General features: G+C 42.8%; 1 protein-coding gene across 1 annotated transcript in view; it reads right to left on the reverse strand.

Moving 5' to 3' along the window:
- The window catches only part of LOC306923782 (ecto-NOX disulfide-thiol exchanger 2-like), a 118,161-nt gene that overhangs the window by 30,896 nt on the left and 65,436 nt on the right, over nucleotides 1-21,829 (reverse strand). The window contains exons 4-7 of the mRNA XM_079502090.1: nucleotides 13,724-13,870; nucleotides 11,339-11,545; nucleotides 10,229-10,462; nucleotides 7,781-7,993 (exon numbers count right to left, since the gene is read on the reverse strand). Coding sequence (XP_079358216.1) covers nucleotides 7,781-7,993; nucleotides 10,229-10,462; nucleotides 11,339-11,545; nucleotides 13,724-13,870 — 801 coding nt within the window. The remainder of the gene's footprint in view (nucleotides 1-7,780; nucleotides 7,994-10,228; nucleotides 10,463-11,338; nucleotides 11,546-13,723; nucleotides 13,871-21,829) is intronic.

Raw genomic sequence — 21,829 nt, forward strand, 5'->3', positions numbered from 1 at the left:
CTTAGAAGTGTCGGAGAGACACGAGACCCATTTCATCGGATTTGGCATCCTTCAAATATGAAAAATGTGTCCTGCCTGAAAAAAAAGGATTTTTTTAAAATATTTAAATGATTTATAATGCCAAAAAGGTCGCTTCAAAGCCTCTTGGGTGACTGTTGACCTTTAGGAGTGTCCGTTTAGGAGGAGACCTATGTTTTCTCGTTCGTCTCGGCCAGCTGATCGACGATCTGTTTTCCGTTTGTCTCTACGATTTTTGGGGAATTTACTATTGATTTTAAGGACAGAAGGCCGCAAATGTTGAATCGGCTTAGTCCGAATGTCGTGTCTATTCCTGGATCGTGGACGCTTAGAAGTGTCGGAGAGACACGAGACCCATTTCATCGGATTTGGCATCCTTCAAATATGAAAAATGTGTCCTGCCTGAAAAAAAAGGATTTTTTAAAAATATTTAAATGATTTATAATGCCCTAGAGGTCGCTTCAAAGTCTTGGGTGACTGTTGACCTTTAGGAGTGTCCGTTTGGGAGGAGACCTATATGTTTTCTCGTTCGTCTCGGCCAGCCGAATTGTATGCGCATAGCCTACTGTACAGATTAGGCAAGCAGGGCTCAGAGCATTATTGGTTCCCAGTCCCTGATGGCTCATTGAAGTCAGTCAGAAGGAGATATTTTAAAATATGTCCTCTGCATGCTCATGGATGACTAAGACCCCTACACATTCTGTATCCGGCCGGTTGACAGGTCACTAAAGTCATGCCTGTGTGCCGTAAACCCCTTCAAACTGTTGAAGAGCTTATACAGTTGGTGAAGAAGCCTGCATGTATGGGGGGCTGAGGTGGACTCGGGAAACCTTGATGTTTAAATCCTCAGGCCTCTGAGCGTTATGGGCTCCCATGAGTCCCCGATTATATATTGCTCATTCAAGTCAGGCACAATACATAATGTAATTATCAAACAAATAGGTTATATGTTGTCCCTTTCGCACTGTACAATGTTTCTGTCTGTGTGTGTGTGTGTGTGTGTGTGTGTGTGTGTGTGTGTGTGTGTGTGTGTGTGTGTGTGTGTGTGTGTGTGTGTGTGTGTGTGTGTGTGTGTGTGTGTGTGTGACTTCAGTTAATAATATCTCCATATGTATAACCATTCAGTCAATTACTGTTTAAACAAAGCTGGTGAGAAATGATGACCAAAAGCTGACTAGAGTTGCTATATAGACACATTTCAGAAAGGTCAGCTGGTGCAGCATTTAAGGGTTTCTATTAAAAATAATAAAGAATGGCAAGTGAAAGGGTATTAGGAGGACTGTACTGTCTGTCTGTCTGTCTGTCTGAATCAAAGTTATCACCTCCTAAGATAAGCAAAATGCAAGAAAACTGAATGTAGGCATATGGATGTGTGGGTGTGTGTGTGTGTGTGTGTGTGTGTGTGTGTGTAGGGGGGTGGGGGGATAGGATACAAGCTAACAGTAGAATAGAAAAATCATTTTGAGATAAAAGTGTAAATATAACTACAACTGTGTGGGGGACAGGGAAATCTGCCGATCTACAAGCTCACAAAGCGTCGCAATGAAATAGGTTGAGAGTTTGTAAATCAACTGTTTCCGGTGGGCGTTACTTTACCAGGGGCCGCGCGCGGCGTCGTGCAAGTGCACTGCACACACAGACACAAACAGTAAACACAGACGCACGTGGAGCCTTGGGAGTTTTACCGTTTATTTTACAAACTTTAGGCCTACATTAAATTATTATTAGCACTCTCTCTCGTCTCTCTCCGACGAACACTCCTTTCGTCCGTTTTACCCTACATGGCACGTGCAGTAGCCAGTGTGCATGCTGTACTTTCAAAGTAGCATTTTCTACAGCAAGACAGGAATCTGTTAATGTGTTGGTAACACTACCTTCAGCAAGATATGTTTAACGGTACACAAACGTTTTTGTCCGTGCACCCCCTGTTACCTCCTGACCTAGCTGAGCTGACGAACCTCCAACGCTCAGTCTCTCATTTGGATGAAAAGTAGGCCTATACATTTTTTACTATGATTATGGAAAATAATCACAGAATGTCACTGCACTGAAAGACATGCCAGCTGCTGTATACTCCTGCAGCTGCTCTATACATCTCCTTACAACAGTGTTGCAGATTTGGCTGTTTGTGTTAAATATCACCATAAATCCACCATTACCCTTTTCATGTCACGCACCCCATAGAGCAGTGGTTCCCAAATGTTTTCATGTCAAGGACCCCCAAATTGACATTTATTAGCCCGCGCCCCGCGGACTCCCATTTGAAAAGATATGTCAGGAACTCCCATAAGAGAAGATATGTACGGCTCTAACAGACCCCCCATTTAATGGCATTTCCATCTCTGGGACCCCAATTTATATTGTAAAATCAATGTTAATTGAGAGTGTACACATGGTTCCATTTGTACACTCAGAGTTATAGACCAATAAGGGTCCATTTGGTTCCAAACTATCATTTAGCTGGGGACCCCCTGGAACTCCCTCAAGGACCCCTGGGGGTCCCCAGACCCCACTTTGGGAACCACAAGGGGTGCACGCACCATAGTTTAACCCCTGGTTTAACCTATGTAATTGTTGGGCAGAATGGCCCCCCAACAACCTTTACACAATAGAGTGCCACCCCCCTTTTGTTTTTGAAAAATCGTGGAAATGTGTTATTTGGAACACGTGACAAAAATAAGATGTAGCTGCTGGTATCCTTATAGTATTGTTACTGTTACCACCCAACTCTATTTTGGAGGTTTTAGATGATGGCATAAATCAATGCTATTAACACACAATGAAATCGTAAAAGGTGCTTTGAACTAAACCTCTTAACTCAATTGGACACTCAAACTGTCTGTTAAAACAGCTAACTCTACCACCTCTCATGCAAGTAAGTGACAATATATAAATTCCAACTTTGAGGCAGTATTGCTTTGTTTAAAAAATAAATGTTTTCTTCATTTTCTGAAAAAAATAACAGTGGTTTCTTCCTGACAGCAGAGATGTATGTCCTTGTGATGTATATTGGGTTTGTATTTGATAACATTTGGCATATCAAAGAACTCAGGATATCAGCTCTGTATTCTACAGAAAATCCAGTGACTTATCCAATGAGATATTTTGGGATTCTGGGCATTTTCGCCCAGTAGAAATCACCAGATTCTGTCAATGTTCATGAACTACCAAGTACCAATATCAGTAAAATATCTCACTCAAAACAGGCCCAATGGTCATATGGTGCATATGAACAAACTCAGGATATGCATAAGAAATGTCCGTATTCTAGAAGAATCCTAAACCCGGAAATTAGGGTTCTTGCTATTTTCGCCCTCAGGTCATTTTCGGAACACATACATGTCAAAAATAAAATTACGCTCATATCCTAGTACAATATATTGTCTTCAGGGTGTATATTGAGTTCATATTTTACATAATATGCCGCATATCAACAAACTCAGGATATGCATAAGAAATGTCCGTATTCTAGAAGAATCCTAAAACCGGAAATTAGGGATTCTTCCTATTTTCGCCCTCAGGTCATTTTCGGAACATATACATGAGCAAAATAAAATTACGCTCATATCCTAGTACAATATATTGTCTTCAGGGTGTATATTGAGTTCATATTTTACATAATATGCCGCATATCAACAAACTCAGGATATGCATAAGAAATGTCCGTATTCTAGAAGAATCCTAAAACCGGAAATTAGGGATCCTTGCTATTTTCGCCCTCAGGTCATTTTCGGAACACATACATGACAAAAATAAAATTACGCTCATATCCTAGTACAATATATTGTCTTCAGGGTGTATATTGAGTTCATATTTTACATAATATGCCGCATATCAACAAACTCAGGATATGCATAAGAAATGTCCGTATTCTAGAAGAATCCTAAAACCGGAAATTAGGGATTCTTGCTATTTTCGCCCTCAGGTCATTTTCGGAACACATACATGACAAAAATTAAATTACGCTCATATCCTAGTACAATATATTGTCTTCAGGGTGTATATTGAGTTCATATTTTACATAATATGCCGCATATCAACAAACTCAGGATATGCATAAGAAATGTCCGTATTCTAGAAGAATCCTAAAACCGGAAATTAGGGATTCTTGCTATTTCGCCCTCAGGTCATTTTCGGAACACATACATGACCAAAATAAAATTACGCTCATATCCTAGTACAATATATTGTCTTCAGGGTGTATATTGAGTTCATATTTTACATAATATGCCGCATATCAACAAACTCAGGATATGCATAAGAAATGTCCGTATTCTAGAAGAATCCTAAAACCGGAAATTAGGGATTCTTGCTATTTTCGCCCTCAGGTCATTTTCGGAACACATACATGACAAAAATAAAATTACGCTCATATCCTAGTACAATATATTGTCTTCAGGGTGTATATTGAGTTCATATTTTACATAATATGCCGCATATCAACAAACTCAGGATATGCATAAGAAATGTCCGTATTCTAGAAGAATCCTAAAACCGGAAATTAGGGATTCTTGCTATTTTCGCCCTCAGGTCATTTTCGGAACACATACATGACAAAAATAAAATTACGCTCATATCCTAGTACAATATATTGTCTTCAGGGTGTATATTGAGTTCATATTTTACATAATATGCCGCATATCAACAAACTCAGGATATGCATAAGAAATGTCCGTATTCTAGAAGAATCCTAAAACCGGAAATTAGGGATTCTTGCTATTTTCGCCCTCAGGTCATTTTCGGAACACATACATGACAAAAATTAAATTACGCTCATATCCTAGTACAATATATTGTCTTCAGGGTGTATATTGAGTTCATATTTTACATAATATGCCGCATATCAACAAACTCAGGATATGCATAAGAAATGTCCGTATTCTAGAAGAATCCTAAAACCGGAAATTAGGGATTCTTGCTATTTTCGCCCTCAGGTCATTTTCGGAACACATACATGACAAAAATAAAATTACGCTCATATCCTAGTACAATATATTGTCTTCAGGGTGTATATTGAGTTCATATTTTACATAATATGCCGCATATCAACAAACTCAGGATATGCATCAGAAATGTCCGTATTCTAGAAGAATCCTAAAACCGGAAATTAGGGATTCTTGCTATTTTCGCCCTCAGGTCATTTTCGGAACACATACATGACAAAAATAAAATTACGCTCATATCCTAGTACAATATATTGTCTTCAGGGTGTATATTGAGTTCATATTTTACATAATATGCCGCATATCAACAAACTCAGGATATGCATCAGAAATGTCCGTATTCTAGAAGAATCCTAAAACCGGAAATTAGGGATTCTTGCTATTTTCGCCCTCAGGTCATTTTCGGAACAGATACATGACAAAAATAAAATTACGCTCATATCCTAGTACAATATATTGTCTTCAGGGTGTATATTGAGTTCATATTTTACATAATATGCCGCATATCAACAAACTCAGGATATGCATAAGAAATGTCCGTATTCTAGAAGAATCCTAAAACCGGAAATTAGGGATTCTTGCTATTTTCGCCCTCAGGTCATTTTCGGAACACATACATGACAAAAATAAAATTACGCTCATATCCTAGTACAATATATTGTCTTCAGGGTGTATATTGAGTTCATATTTTACATAAAATGCCGCATATCAACAAAACTCAGGATATGCATCAGAAATGTCCGTATTCTAGAAGAATCCTAAAACCGGAATTTAGGGATTCTTGCTCTTTTCGCCCAGTGCATTCCTTTTCTTTTCTCACAACTATCAACACAGCTGTAGTCCTCTCGGCTGTTTATCCTATGGTATTATGGGCAAAAAGAAAGAGTGAGTGGGATAGACCTTTGTATCTCATTGGATCACAATGTACACAATGGAATCAATAAGACCCCAGAGATTTTGCCTCGGTCCAACGTGTGCGCACGTGCGTGCGTGCACGGTGAAAGTGAACAGTACATGGATCAATAGTGCCTTTCCGGGACCCTTGTGGTTCCCAAACTGTGGTGCGTGCACCCCTTGTGGTGCGCGAGCACCTTCTAGGGGGTGTGTGACATGAAAAGGCTTATGGTGGTGCTATGGTTTTATTTTAAATATATTATTAACATATGCCAATATATGGTAAGTATATGCTGCATATATAAGCCATATTCAGGTTCATATATGTGCATTGTGCATATATGTGGATAAATAGGAAATGTATGTCGCAGCTTATGCAATTTATATTTCCATGTGGGGGGGGGGGGGGTCGTCAGCTAGGTCAGGAGGTACAGTAACAGGGGGTGTATGGCCGGTGGCGAATATATCGACGGTGCAACCGGGGCCCAGGACCCCCAAGGGGCCCATGAAGGGGGAAGAAGAGAAAAAAAAGAGTCAGGACGACGGTGAAAGCCTCATGGTTTCAGGGGCTATCGGTCGCAGGAAGAGTAACACCAAGGATTCGTCAGTGATGTCACTGACTGACTGGTTTATAAACAGCTTCAAGTCCATACTACTTCCGTGTATTGCAACAGTGACATCACTGTCCACTCCTTCTTGGTATCTTTACCACCTTGTTTCAACGTGTGTGTTACTGTGTTCATGCACTGCCTATCAGCAGCGCAACAAGCTCAGCTGTAGCCTATCACAGTTCCGTCGCGCTAATGAAACACTAGATGGGATTATTATGTCATGTCAGCACTATCAGAAGATGTAACCCAGGTGTAAATATCATGTTGACCTTTTACAGAGCTAGTATAGAGTCAATACGGTATGTCCAGCTGGTTTGGCAATCTAACTGTAATACAAATCTCAAATAAGTAGGTTAGCAAACATGGCTGGGAAGATCATGGGCATCATCGCGCATGGGGCTGCCTGCAGCCCCATGCGCGAACGTACCGGTATGCTGTTAGCTTAACTACAGCCGTCTTCAGTGAGTCAGGAAAGATGCCTGATTGTAAGGAGCTGTTTACAATTTGCAGGATTTCTCCAATTACACACTCTAGCACCTCTTTGAGGAAGGGGGTGGGTCCAGTGAACATGTGGATGAGGACATCCGCATTATGTCCTCATAAGTTCCTCGACTGTATGGAAAGACGCCAGGCTTCCCCTAGGGCGAACAATATTTATAAGCGAGGCACCATTTGCTGTGTTTGCAGCAGCTACATTTATGATGCCAACTCGAATGTTATTGATTTTGGCATCAAAAAAGGATGCAAACTCGTTGCACTTAGCAGTAGAGGCGGGAAATGATTGCTTGTAGGACTGGGGAGGGTTAAGTACACGTTCAATAGTGGAAAATAGTACTTTTGCATTTTTCTTGTTCTTAACAATGATGGCCGAGAAATATGCCTGCCTAGCCAAGCGCAAAGCTCTGTTGTAGGCAGCTGTTGAGATCTTCAGACACAGGCACAGACAGATACAGAGATCTCCATATACAGTATGGGCACAAAAGGTACACAGACAGATAGTTAAAACGGGTGCTATGACAAGTTGACAACTAGCATAAACACAACAGTTTTTACAAAATCTCATTGCTTATACAGTACATCTTTCTTTGAGATTTACATTAGACAATACAAAATCTGATCTTTTCTCCCCGATTCCGATCTTTTGAAAATGAGTTCGGAGCTGATTTCCGAGATTTCCCAAGTTACATAGTTCTCAAGTAGGCCAGTGGCCAACAGGCACATACAGGTCAAGTTCATTAAATTATCACTGAACAGTGGAACATACACTAAATTATCTACATAATCCAGTCACAGTGTGTGGTGCTGTACACTCACATTGAACCAGTATCCCGGACAGGGCATTCTTCAGCTTCTCTTTGGCTTCCTCCATCTCCTTCTCATGCTGAGTCTTCTCACCCATCAGCCGGCGGATGTGGCTGTTGGAGGACTGGATCATGGAGTAGAAGTTGTTGGCGTTCCGGCGGTTCACCTCGCCTCTCTCCACCCAGGTCAACAGCACCCGCACCGCCTCAGGAAATGTACCGTCATCTGAAGAGAGGAGAGAGGAGTCAGGGGTTCAAATATGTGAAAGTAGTAAAAACAAAAACAACACATGGAATAAGAGTTTTCATTAATAAGTAACTAGCAAGTAATTTATAGATTAAATAAAACTTGAATGAATGAATGAACTACATGAGCAGTTTGTGAATAAATGCCTATTACTGGAGACTTTACTACAATTACTGATCATTGGAAATACTTCCTCAATAATGGCACACACAGAGAGGGAGAGGGAGAGAGAGAGAGAGAGAGAGAGAGAGAGAGAGAGAGAGAGAGAGAGAGAGAGAGAGAGATATGGGGGCTGTAGAGATCTGTCCAAGGATGTAAATTAGCATAAATTAGCATTGAATAGTGAAAGCAGTCCGACAGCCTTCGTCTTACTCTACTCTGAAATGCAAGTGTTTCAATAGGCATCAGGCTTACCTACATTTTAGTAGTCATATACTGTAGTAGGTTAATTTAAGGTTGCATCATGCGCCTGTCTGCCATGCATTTCTATGGTAAAGACACGCTTCCAGCACTCAAGAATATATAGACGAATCCACAGAGCGCTGGCCTGTAATTGCAGTTTCATTATTGCTGCTTGCCACCGCAGTTATGATTGCCGCTCTGTAGCGCTTATGTGCTCCCGACACCCAGCGCTCATGCTAATAAAGAGAAGACAGAGATTGTCTTCTTCCAAGGTACGTGACGTCCTGTCCCATGCAGGATCTATAACTATTTCCATAGACAACGCCCTGGTGACATCGGTCTAGACCAGGGGTTCTCAACGTTTTTGGCTGGGGACTCCCGGAAATGCTTTGCCCATGTCTTGCGACCTCCGCCCCACCACCAATACAAATAGACTGCTACAATATCCTTAATAATAGAGAAAATACATCATTAATAAATACCAGATATAATAATTAATTCAAGGCACACATTGTAGCGGTCACTCAATCCTGTAGGTTTACACTCTATAGTTTGGTCCCTCAAATATGGAATCAGTGACATATTCTGTTCACTGAAACAATATGCTAGATAAATATTTGAACAAACTAAAATAATGCTGGGTGTAACAATATGTTTCTGTGAACATCTGTTAAACATACGTTTCTCAGTATAACTGTTTTTACAGCAAAACTAAAGGCTGAAAGAGAGAGAGTGACTAGTCCTGTACTAGATGATGACAAGGAGGCAAGAAGTCACAGCATATCTTTCAGGAAACATTTTTAGCTGAGAGAGTGTCATCCAGGGCTGGACTGGCCATAGGACGTACCGGGCATATTCCCGGTGGGCCGCAACCGTAGGGGGCTGCCATGATATAAAAAATAAATAAATTGACAGGCAGGCAGGCCAATAGGCGGCAGGCCACCAGGAAAGGTCCGGGCATGCTGCCATTCTGCCAGTGCCATCATGATAATTTCTCTGTACCTGTATCAGTGAGTGACAAATAAACCCTGTTCTATCTTGAATCCTTTTGCCAGCAGCATTCTCGTGAGAGCAACAAAGGGTTGTGTAGTTGTCTGTTGGTTTGTATAATTTATGTTGTTCTGTAAAAGTGGTGGTATTAGGGCTTGTTTGTTTGTGTGTGCCTCGACGGAGCGGGTTTAGTTTCTGCTATCTGCGCTGGTTGTGGTGGGCTGGTCTGGGCCAAATTCGCGCGAAAATGACCGGGCCGAATTCTTGTCCCAGTCCAGCCCTGGTGTCATCTCATTAGTGAAAGGAGTTTCCACTGCAGGCAGCAGCTGAGCAGAAAGCTGAGAATAGAAGATGTGAGAGAGGGTTAAAGAAGAGAGGACAGGAGAGACGTAGAACCACTAATAGAAATCCTGTTCAGCATCTTTTCCCTTAAAGCTTCTTGACAAACAGCTTTGCTGACAGTACAGGAAACAGAGATCAGACACCATGACTGAAAAACTCATATTTTGTCATACGTCCAAAACTGTTACTTTTGCAGCATTCAAATTCAAAAATAGTAAAAGTATCAGATCGACAACTCAAAACACGTCGTTTTGCGCTACGTGATCCACTACTCTTGATGTTTTTAATTGTGTGACGCTGTAGTATGATGAAATTCAATTTGGCATTAATCTACAAAACAATATATGGAGATAAGAGGTTTATCATCACTGTTTTCCATGATGCCTGGCTCTGGGCTGCTGCCCTTCACAGCACAGAGGTACATCTCTCTCTAGGTTGTCAGATAAATTAGATTGCGGTTTGAATAACTGGTGACTGTACCTTTGATCTTGTCTCCCAGCTGGCTACATTCATGATCAGAGTAGTGGGTGATGGTTGGTGGGGAGGGCGGGCGGAAGCGGTCCTCCTCCATCTTGCGTCGGTGTCTCTCCTCTCTGGCCAGAGCGCGCTGATTACACTCCCACTCATACAGGTCATCTCTGGCCTGAGCAAAATCCACGTGGAGGCGACCAGAGTCCTTCTTGTCTGAGCTGGAGCCCAGACGGATGCGGTAGCCTGCAGAGGAGAGACAAGAAGGTTAGAAAGCGACAATGTGGAGGAGAGACAAGATGCTCGCTGCCAAAGACGTCTTTGAGGTTTTATCTGATTTATCAGAATAGCCTCTTTTATATTTACTGTATACATATAGTAGCTTCCTCTATGCTAGGCAATGCTCGCTTCCGCTGTGGTCCATCAATGAAATGTTTCCCTGCCGTCCACTTCCATTATAAGTAGAGTATAGAGAAGTCACCGGATTTCTCCTCCCATCCACTTGCATTGAGGCACAGCGCATGAGGCGATTTCAATTGGGCCATACGTGAACGTGCCGGGCGTGCGTGCGTGTGCGAGCGAGTCATGAATGAGCACTGCCATTGTTGTGTATTGGCTCGCGGTGCGAGCCAGCACGTTCACGTATGGCCCAGTGCCGCTCGAAGCGGCAATACCACTTTCGGCCACCATGTCTTTTTCGCTTCAATGATTCCTCTCGGTGGCGTCTCTATTATATTTAAGATCACTCACTTCACTTCACTATACGTTTTTTTTTAAAACCCACCTTTATGTTAAAGCCTTTTCCTAACCTCATTTTTATGCCTGCTATTGCATGGATTGATCTTTTGTTGTTCTCTTTTGATGTAAAGCACTTTGTGACTTTGTCTAGAAATGTGCTATATAAATACATTCATTATCATTATCATTACTATAAGTGGGCGAAGGCAGATCGCGCAAGAAGCCATTTTAGTATGAACATCTTGGGAAGATTATGTCTTGTGTTGTGTGTTTTGAGTATTGGTTCCAATATTCAGTTCAGTGACCACCATCATGCAGATACAGGAAGTAAACTGGAGATGACATGTATTTCTTTTTTTGTGTGTCTTGGATAAAATGTCTCACCGGACAGGAAGAGAGCCTTGTCCACGGTGAACTCCTCTGCAAAGCGGATGTGACAGAAGTTCTTCTTGCTCTTGCGGATGGTGACAATTTCTCCGCACTGTCCAAACACCTCCACGATCAGCTGTTCTGTGGAGTTCTCTGGCAGGCCGCCCACGAACACCGTCTTACAGCCTGGTGGGCGATCTCTGAAACCCGGATGTGGAAGGTCTGTCGAACATGGAGAGACGGAAGAACAGTGTTATGTGTTTGACCTGCAGCAGGATGGAATACTCCTACTGCTGGGCTGGTGTCAACCTTTTTATCGATGTTATTTTTGTGGTACCTCTCATGGACAAGCAACGGACACGTTGGACACGTTTGAATACACGCACCTGCAGGACACCCTGCATTCCCATGGATATGGTACAGAGTTATGCGGTGGAACAATGTGGACACTCCCCCTTTTCCACCGGTTGGTTCCCAATGGGAACCGGTTCAGTTATTTTTGGTTCTTTGGTCCTGAGCCAGATCTCCAAAATTGGAACGTTAATTATGAATGGAGTGGGCAAAACTATGCTTATATAACATTGTAGAATTGTAAAGTAAATTAATATATGATACCCCTTCTACAGTAGTAGCTTTTTAATATATTTCTTATGCCTTATTTGCATATTTAAAAATGAATTTGTAATACAATAAATCATTGTCTTCGTGTAAGTAACCAACTGGGGAAATTTCATGGTGATAATCTAATATAAGTATGGTTTTGCCCATTCAATTCATGATTAACACATTCTGTCCGTAGGGATTCCAACCGACACATGCATTGGACGTGTGTACACGTCCTAGCGCATCCTTAATGATACCAGGTGAGAGAAGAATATTCTTTCCTTATATTTTTTTATTTTTCAGTCCGACTCTCGGCCACCGTACGCGTCACTCTGCAGTCATATTAGCTTACCGTTCACTTAGCTGTTAGCACGGCAGAAAGAATGCCTCGTCTCTCCTAATCCAGGGTGCTCTCCGTGGTTTTGATCTGATGGATATACTAGCGCTTCATTTCTGCTCCTCATCCGTCTCTCACACAAAATATGAACGCTTTTTGGAGCTTCTGGCGATATAATGAAATCGAGACCAAGGTAAGCTAGCAAAATAGAGCTCCTATTTTGAAGGAATCCCGGGAATGATTGTGTTAACATTCCAATTTTGGAGCTCTGGCTCTGGACTAAGAACCACTATAAGAACTGAACCGGTGGAAAAGGGGTAACAGAGTTCCTGGCTGCGAGCCAGTCTGCAGGAATAGATCAGAGTGTCCCTGAGGACTGCTGTCTCTGTGGCCACTCGATGCTACTGCTACACAAACCCATCCATCACCTGACCTGCTAGAACCAGGACGCTCCAACCCTCTGGGGACTCTTATTGGGAATGCCAAGGATCATAGCACAACACCACAGCACAACACAACAAGACACTCCCAGTCAGGGTGTTTTTGTTTAAATATAAGAAACCTTTCAGACAGACAGACAGACAGACATAGAGACGGAAAGACACTGAAACTGTGTTTCAACAGGTCACACTTCCAGTAGCCTGAAAGAGACTTATGCTTTTCTGGGCCTAGAGGGGCGGGTCAATCTACCGCTGGACACGGATGGGGGCTCCCTATTGGTTCACCAACCTTGAAGGAAGAGTGTTTGTGTGAGAGAGAGATTAGACACAGGTGCAGGGGATTTCTTTTCACCATTTGAAAACAAAACGCCTGCGGTCTCCGAGGCTACACTTTTTTCTTTTTAATGCTTACCTGCTCTTTCCATTTATGAACCCTTCTACTCTCTAGTATGCACATGCATCACTTTTCCACTGCATCACTTTTCCCCCTTGTCTAGACTGAGTGGCAAAACATTGAGCACCATGGAGCATTGGAGTTTGTAAGCGCTCGTTGGAAATCACTCAATGGTTCTGCGTAACAGCTGTTTCTAGTAAATTGCACATAGACCTAATGCAGGAGACAGCAGGACGTTGCGTTATTGAAAATGAGCACTTCCCAACTCTGACACCTCAATCACCTGCACAGAATTTCTAGATTGTCTAGATTGTAGATTGCCATAGAATGTCTATGGTGGATTTTTATGAAACTAAAGCTTTGCAGATAGAAAGAATAATTCAAACTTTCCGTACAGCTGCAATGTTGGCGAGTTTATTGTCGTTTAAAACAATCAGATATGACTTTTCTGTGTGGATGTATGGGCAACTGTCAAGGCCAGAAAGTTGTTTTTTTTGCCACTCAGTAGGCGTTCCCGCATAACTGTCACGCGCATAGCCTCTATTCATCTAACGTCAAAAGGTGTAATGTCAGAGAATAACAAGTCTTTTCAGAGGAACAGTTTTATAACCATGTAATAAACATACTGGGGTTTGCGGGGAAGAGGGTGCAGCTCTTGCAGTGGATGATGTCCTTCATGATTGGGACATCCTGGGAGATGGGCGGGCCCATCATGCCCAGGCCGGGCATCATGGGGGGGATGCCATTCATCATGCCGAGGTTGGCATCAAAATCTGGATGGTGTCAGAGAAACGTTTATGAAGAATACACAGCGATATCTGGCTGCTGGGAATGCACAGAGCCATAGAGTAAGACAGAGTTACGAGTCTTACGACATTGAGGGGGCAGAAAACTGAGCGCTCGAGCGCTTTTCATGCAGCCTGGACAGTGACAAGCTGGAGTTTGAAATACATTGGTTTCAACAAGGGTGGCGCAAATAAGTTTTAAAGTATTGTACAGTGACAACTAAAGTCTCTGTAACGTGTATGTTGTACTATTACAAAAAAAAACTATCTAAAATAAAGGGATTTAAGATCATTAAAGCTGGGCTGTTGCCTGAGTCCAGTGCATTCTGCCAACATCCGGTCCAGGACTTTGCCACTGTTTGCTATGCTCTTCGGCAATAGAAGTCTATGTAGAAGAGCCATTGAACTGGCCCCATGAAGTGAATGGAGTTGTCGCAACTCTGTCTTACTCTATGGCTCTGGGAATGGAGAGAGAGAGAGAGAGAGACAGAGAGACAGAGAGACAGAGAGACAGAGAGAAAGAGAGAGATGGTGGGAGTAGAAACATCCAGACACAGTGATGAACTGAACTGTGATGCAAAACAACTAAAGGTCCTTTCAAACGGGAAGCGATGAACGCACACGTTGTCGCATGGATCAAGGACAGGTCTGCTACAGGTCTGTTCAAGAGGGGTGGAACAACGCAAGCGTAAAAAAAAGCTAAACAGAATCCAGGTCTGGTGCGTGTGCACAAAACGAGCACGAGCGCAACAAATTCACAGGACCGCGCTCACGTAAATATGTCCCTCGACTTCTCCGCGCATACAGAAAAAAAGGCAGGTCTCATTGAAAATGAACTATAGGCGTGTGTTAAATCGCTTCCCGTTTGAAAGGCCCTTTACTGTTCTCTATTAATCCATTAAGACCTACAGGCCGATTCACGTAAATGGTGCATTTATATGGCACCTTTATTTAAAGCACTTTACAATGTGCATTACATTCACAAAGTAGAGGAAACCATGCAAGGCACCAAATTGCTCATGGGGAGAAGTTAGGGGTTCCGTGTGTGGCTCAAGGACACTTCAACACATACCAGTGGGAGCTGGCCTGGGGATCTTACAGAAGCGGCTGGTTTACCTCCTGGGCCAATACCGCCCACTCAATGGCAGTTCATTCCCACAATATACCAGACACATTATCGAATTCGTAAACGGGTCTCATGGTCGCAGCTTACGTATTTCCTGTAGGCGGAGCCGACATAGCTGCGGGGTAAACCCGCACCTCTTCTACTACAGTGACTGGTAGTGCCTCAAACTTTACTCTTTTACCTGCTTTTTACTAACACTAACATTACAATGATGCCCAGAACATCGGGAGAACCTGTATAGTTTATGGCTGCTCCAACAGTTGTGGCAACATTACAAAAGAAAAAAAACGGAATGTCAAAATATCTTTAAGTACAGCAGCCTTGTGTTCATAAAACAGAACGATTGGGTATTGGGTAAGACTGACGTTATGTATCTTTCAGGACCTTTCACTGCTTCGTCTCAACCATTTTTTTTTATGTTGCCACTACTGTTGGAGCAGCCATAAACTACACAGGTTCATCCCGATGTTCTGGGCATCTTTGTAATGTTAATGTTAGTAAAAAGCACGTCAAAGAGTAACGTTTGAGGCAGACTAACATCAGTCACTCTACCATTCACTCATTTCACTGTAGTAGAAGAGGTGCGGGTTTACCCTGCAGCTATGTCGGCTCCGCCTACAGGAAATACGTAAGCTGCGACCATGAGACCAGTTTCTGAATTTGTCTATATCTGGATCAGGGAGTTAACCCTTTCATTCTTCAAGGCTCATTAGATATAGAGAACAATAAGTTATTGCTATCAGGTGGAAACCTTCTATCTACAAAACAGTTCTATTTTCATAATTTTAAATACAATGAACGTGAAAACAGCCTCTACAAGCATTAATTTACCAAAACAAAACAAACAGTTGAAACATGCATAAAAGGTTTCTGCCTGAGAGCAATGACGTTTTATGTGGAATGTGTACCTCAAGCTGGCAAATCTGTGGCACTTGCAAGAAGAGCTAACACCCCGACACACCTCCTCCTAACAGTACCATGCACCCACACCTATAACTCCACCACAAGTTTTCCGATCAGTTCAGTTTCCGAAGCAAGTGTTGTGACTTGATATCCAAAATGATACATAGGCTACATGTTAAATTAGCACATGATGGCACTTGAGCCATGCCTATGGAAGCTGTGTTCTATATATGACTTTTAACCTGCATGACACTGACACTCTTCCTCTGCAATAGGGAGAGCACGCACAAGTAAGAATTTCACCCACTTTTACCGTGTAACTGTAATGTGACAATAAAGTATGTTTGTTTGTTTGTTTGTTTGATTGATTGATTGATTGATTGATTGATACAAAAAATCTGTAGTGGTGTTTTTTTATGCCTGACATGAAGCTGGAAGCTTTTTATATAGTTTCACTGTTCATTCTCGGATTATTTCCATTCATCAGGTTTCTTTGTATTTTGGACCATTCTCTGTAAATCTCTGTCGAGTAGGTAAACAATAGAAATGACGTCAATTCTTGGGTGAACCATCCCTTTAATCCAAACTTCATGTTCTATTTTACATTGTGCTTTATTCTCTGGTTGATTCTTCTGTCAACACCAGTGACACACAAGCAACCCAGAAACAACACAATACACAGCTTCTCATGAATAAATCATCTGACAAACACCATGCATATTTAACAAGCCTTATCAGACTCACACTCGGCTTGTCATTTCCTCCTGCTGTTTGAAAAATTACTTCTTTTTCTTTTTTTACCACAATCTGCTGGTCAAATACATGGATTTTCTGTTCATTTATGTGTGCACACTGGGACTGGATGTGAAATGTTTATTAAACGTTCATTGTGAATAGAAGCTTAATTGGAACCGGATCGAAGAGCCGCAAGGCTGCGTGTAATGTAAGTAAACAAGACATTTAGAGCAGTGATTTAGATCAGTGGTTTTCATAAATAGCAGATACTTGTGGTGGCAAAATTCATACAACATTGTGGTATTGACTAATTTAATGTAGCATACTAGTAGATGAACCTTTTATCCCTATGATTATCACCTGTTCTCCCTGGCAAACTCATTACAGACTGCCAACTCATGCAAACCTATTTTAAACATGCCGACTGTCAGAGGCGGACTTACCGTTGGGCTACGGTGGGCTGCAGCCCGGGGGCTACGGTGGGCTGCAGCCCGGGGGCCCCCGACTAGGGGGCCCCCGGATAAAGTATTGAAATCCAATTCAAGTGAAATGTGTGTATAGTTATTGTATTTAGTTGTATTATGGTTAAACCATTGAGAGCTTCTGTCTGCACTGCCTGTCTGCAGTGCCCACTGCTGTAGGGTAGCTATAGCCGTGGAAAGCCCGCCTACTGTCTGTGTCCGGTATGAGGGCCCCCCACCCCCCACACACACAACAACAGTGACACCACCACCACCACTTCCGTATCTCCACCCAAGATCCACCCAGGCCCGGAGGTGAGGTCAGTTCACCTGTCATTTAGGCGTGACATCTGTCTGTCTGTTGTGAATCTTGTGATTGAGACAATCATCATGGCGGATAACTTTAAGAAGAAGAAAGACAATGAACAGAGTCGTCCTTGTCCGACTGGTCCGAGTGGATCACAAAAGAGGCGCAGAAGCCGCTTCTGAAGCAGCAACACTGCCGACAACACAGCATGAACACTTCGACCCCAACAACAACTATATCTCCTCCAGTGATCCTTGTCCGAGTGGTCCGAGTGGATCACAAAAAAGAAAAAGAAGAAGGTAAAAAGGTGACACTGAGCAAAATGAAGAAACTTATGGAATCCTTCACACCAGTTAATTTAGCGACACCTTCAGCGCCTACAGCGGCTGCTGCTTCTGAAGCAGCAAGACTGCCGACAACACAGCATGAACGGTTCGACCCCAACAACAACTATCTCCTCCAATGATGAGGAGTAGGTGGAACTGGGAACAAGTCCCCTATCTGCTCCCGTCGCTCCCGATGAAGATGATGAGCAGGTTGGTGCCTATAAGTGTCTAAACCTAAAGCCTTGCTCAGAATTGTTTTGCTTTGGAGCCAGGCCTGTAATAAATGCACCAAAATGACCATTTAGGTGGCGGTGGTGGTGAACAACTCCAGCGGTGAGGAGGTAGTGGAACTGGGAACAAGTCCCCTATCTGCTCCCGATGAAGATGATTCATGCCTATAAGCCTTGCATTATAGTTGTCCTGCATTATTGTTTAGTTTTATTTTGGCGCCGGGTGCAGTGTCTGTGTGGGTAGCCTATATCAGTTTGTTGTAGCCTAATTATGCACAATAAAGCGTTTTGGATAAAAGAGCTATATATAGGCCTAATAAGTAGCCTAATAAATGCACGGATGCACCATTTTCTTAGGTGGTGATGGTGAACCTAGGCGACGAGGGGGAGGTCGAGCCGGGGCCCTCGTCTACCCAGTCACAGTCTGAAGCAGATGAGGGTGAAGCTGGCACTGCCCAAATAGACACCAACACGGAGGATTCCTATAACAGTGACCCTGCTCGCTGGGGTAACATTGATGACAGAGTTCAATCATACTGGGCTAAGAAGGGACCCGAGTCCTGTCAAAATAAGGAGGCGAACACCAAAGCATCTGAACGCATCAGTGCTGGAAGGGGGTGCGGAGGGTGCGCCAGCACCCCCTGCTGGTGGAGAGGAGAATATTTTGACATGTCTATCAGAGCGTGCAGATTGCACAGTGAGTGAGTTGACAGATAGACACAACATGATGAGATGCTAAACGTATTGTAGTTTTACTTTCACCTGCACCAAGTGGTTTAAAGAAATCTAACCCAAACAACACAATAAGAGTCACATACTGTTATTATGATTAACTCGGTTACTCAGATGAGGAGGAGGAGGTGGAAATAACAACACAACGCTCAGTACAGCCGCGCAGTTCATATACAGCTCCTTCCAGAGAGAGATCATATATGGAGAGTGGAGACACTACACTGCTGTGTGCACGTGTGTATACGAGTCTCTCTCTCTCTCTCACTCTCTCTCTCGTGTACATGATGCTGCGGTGCTAGGTCCTAAATAAGTCATTATTAGGCCAATTATACCTGAATAAGACCCGAAATTTCCCTTCAGCCCCATCTGGTATAAATACCTTCCAGCGCCCCTGTCTGAACGTCAATATAAGGATCAGGAGATTTTTCTCCAAATCCCTTTTCAAACGTGAGCTCCAAAACGGCGAGTTTGTGCCCAGAGAATGGCTTCTTTCTTCCCTGTCCACTGGTTCCGTTTTTTGTTTTAGAAATACGCAGCTGGGCCCTTTTCAATCATGTGGTTGGAGTGACTGGAAACGTGCCTCGGACAGCATTCCGAAACATGAGAACAGTGACAGCCACAGGAATGCGATGTTAGCATATATTAAACGTGCATCAGAGATTGGAGTAATTGACACTGAACTGAGAAAACAGCTGGAGTCGCAGTATACATACTGGATAGATGTACTTAGGAGAGTAGTGTCAGTTGTACAATTTTTGTCAGAATGGCTTTACCGGGGCTCTAATGAAATAATTGTCAGGCCTGACAATGGAAATTACCTGGACATCATGGAGGTAATAAGTCAGTTTGACCCATTTTTTAAGTCACACATCGAAGAATATGGTAATGCTGGATCAGGTAAGCTATCATATCTTTCCTCGACCATATATGAAGAATTCGTTAAGATGATGGGGGATAGAGTATTGTCAGATATTATCAACCCCCGATGTTTCACACACTGATCAGCTCACATTAATTTTGCGTTATATGTGTCACCCGAAGAAGGTGACTTTCATGAACGCTTCATACAATTTCTTCCAATACAAGACCCCACAGGGGAGGGTCTATGTGAGTCCGTGATCACGGTTTTGCAGGAGATGAAAATTGAAATAAGCAATTGCAGGGGGCAATGCTACGATAATGCTGCAAATATGTCCGGAGTTTATAAACAGTCTTGCATGAAAGCGATAAATCCGCTAATTGAATGGGTCCCGTGCGCAGCTCACACGTTAAATCTTGTTGGTGTCAACAGCGTCAACTGCTGCCTAGAGACAGCTGAATTATCAACTTTGTACAAAAGTTGTTCAACTTCTGTTCCAAGTCAACAGCTAGATGGACAGTCGTAACTGCAGGACTGCAGGCTAATGAAAATAAACGCATTGAAACACTGAAATCTCTCTCCGACACCAGATGGGCTGCACACGCACAAGCGACACAGGCGCTGTGCAGAAATTATGCAAATATTCAAGACTCACTTAAGAGCATTGCCGATAACGAGGCCCAAAACCATGCAGTTCGAAATTAAGCAATGTCGCTTCACAACAAAATGAACAAACTTGAGGTTGCTTTTCTGTGCAATATGTGGAATTGTATTCTCCAGCGTTTTCATAAAACAAGTGAGTCACTACAGGCTGTGCGTCTGGACCTGTGTAATGCAGTTGATTTGGTCAGATCGCTGAGAGGTTATGTCGCAGGCTTGTGAGATCATTTTAATGTATTTGAGGAACAAGCTAAACTTATGTCTCCAACAGTATCACAACTTTACAAAGGAGACATACAGTAAAGTTCTCAAACTCTGCCCGAACCCGACCTGGCCCGATCGGTACCGACCCGACCCGACGTTATCGGACCGAGCCGGTTATTTTCCGTGATTTTGTTCTTTTTTTAAAAGAGTGTTATTATAATAAAAATAGCAATTATGTTATTTGTGTAATGTGATTGTGTATACATGTATGTATTTATTATGAAGAGGGCTGCGCTAGGCGATTTACTTGTGACAGGAGGAGGACTGGAGGCGGGGCGGGGGTCGCATCGCACTGGCATTTCAGACTCGTACACACATGTCAAACCACGTGACTTCCATTGGAAAAGCATTGAGCCTGAGGCGGCCATGAAACACAGACAGATCATGTCCGTCCGGCATGTGTGTACGAGGCCAGAGCAGCATGCAGCCCGCCCCGCGGTCCTGCACTGCGCGCAGGCAGTACAGTAGAGAACAGTGAACAGTGTGAGACTTGCTTGCTACCGCTGGTTTCCCTCTGGTTTGCGCACCAAACGAGCTACTAACCACCAGTTAACTTGCAAAGTTGCCATATGCTTAAATGTTTTATAAAATCAATCAGATTATCACACGATAGCTGAAGCGTCAGGTTTCCGTCAGTCTCGTTAACCCAGCTGGCTGCGATCAATAAAACCTAATTATTCATCAACGTCACCAAACGATCCATGGTGATATAACTTAAACGCTACACCGTAAAGCAACTTCACTTCAGGAAACTAAAGGGAGGGAGCTGCAGCTGCTATTCGTGTTTACTCACCAGTCACCACCACTGTATGGAATCCATTAGAATGATTGTAAATGGAACATTAATAGCCTATTCTAACGTGAGTTACATACATCCTTTATTTCGATAAGTCCCTTGATCTCCGTTCTCACTTTCACACTGAAACACGGCGCCGCCATTTAGTGGCGTTTTTTTTCTCTCTTTTTTTTGTCAGGCTTTTGTCGGGCTTCGGGCTTAACATTATAGTAATTTTTAGTTAGTTAGGGTAGGGTTGGGCCGGGCCATAATTTTTGGGCCCGTTGAGAACTTTAACATACAGAGACAAAGAAAACGTACAGTGCAGGCGGATGAGTCCACAGAACATGAGGTTAATTTAGAAGCCAAAGAAAAGTTCTCCTCTGGTGTCTATTTGACTGTTATGGACCGATTAGTAGCAGAACTAGATCGCAGGTATCAGTCTTATAATGAACTGAATAATGTTTTTAGCTTTCTGAATACAATTACCTCTCTCTCTGCACAACAAAAAAGTGCAGCTGACCTCCAGAGACGATATTCAACTGACTTGCGGGTACACTTTGTTGAAG

This window comes from Electrona antarctica (assembly GCF_951216825.1).
Source record: "Electrona antarctica genome assembly, chromosome: 1".
Taxonomy (NCBI): Eukaryota; Metazoa; Chordata; class Actinopteri; order Myctophiformes; family Myctophidae; genus Electrona; species Electrona antarctica.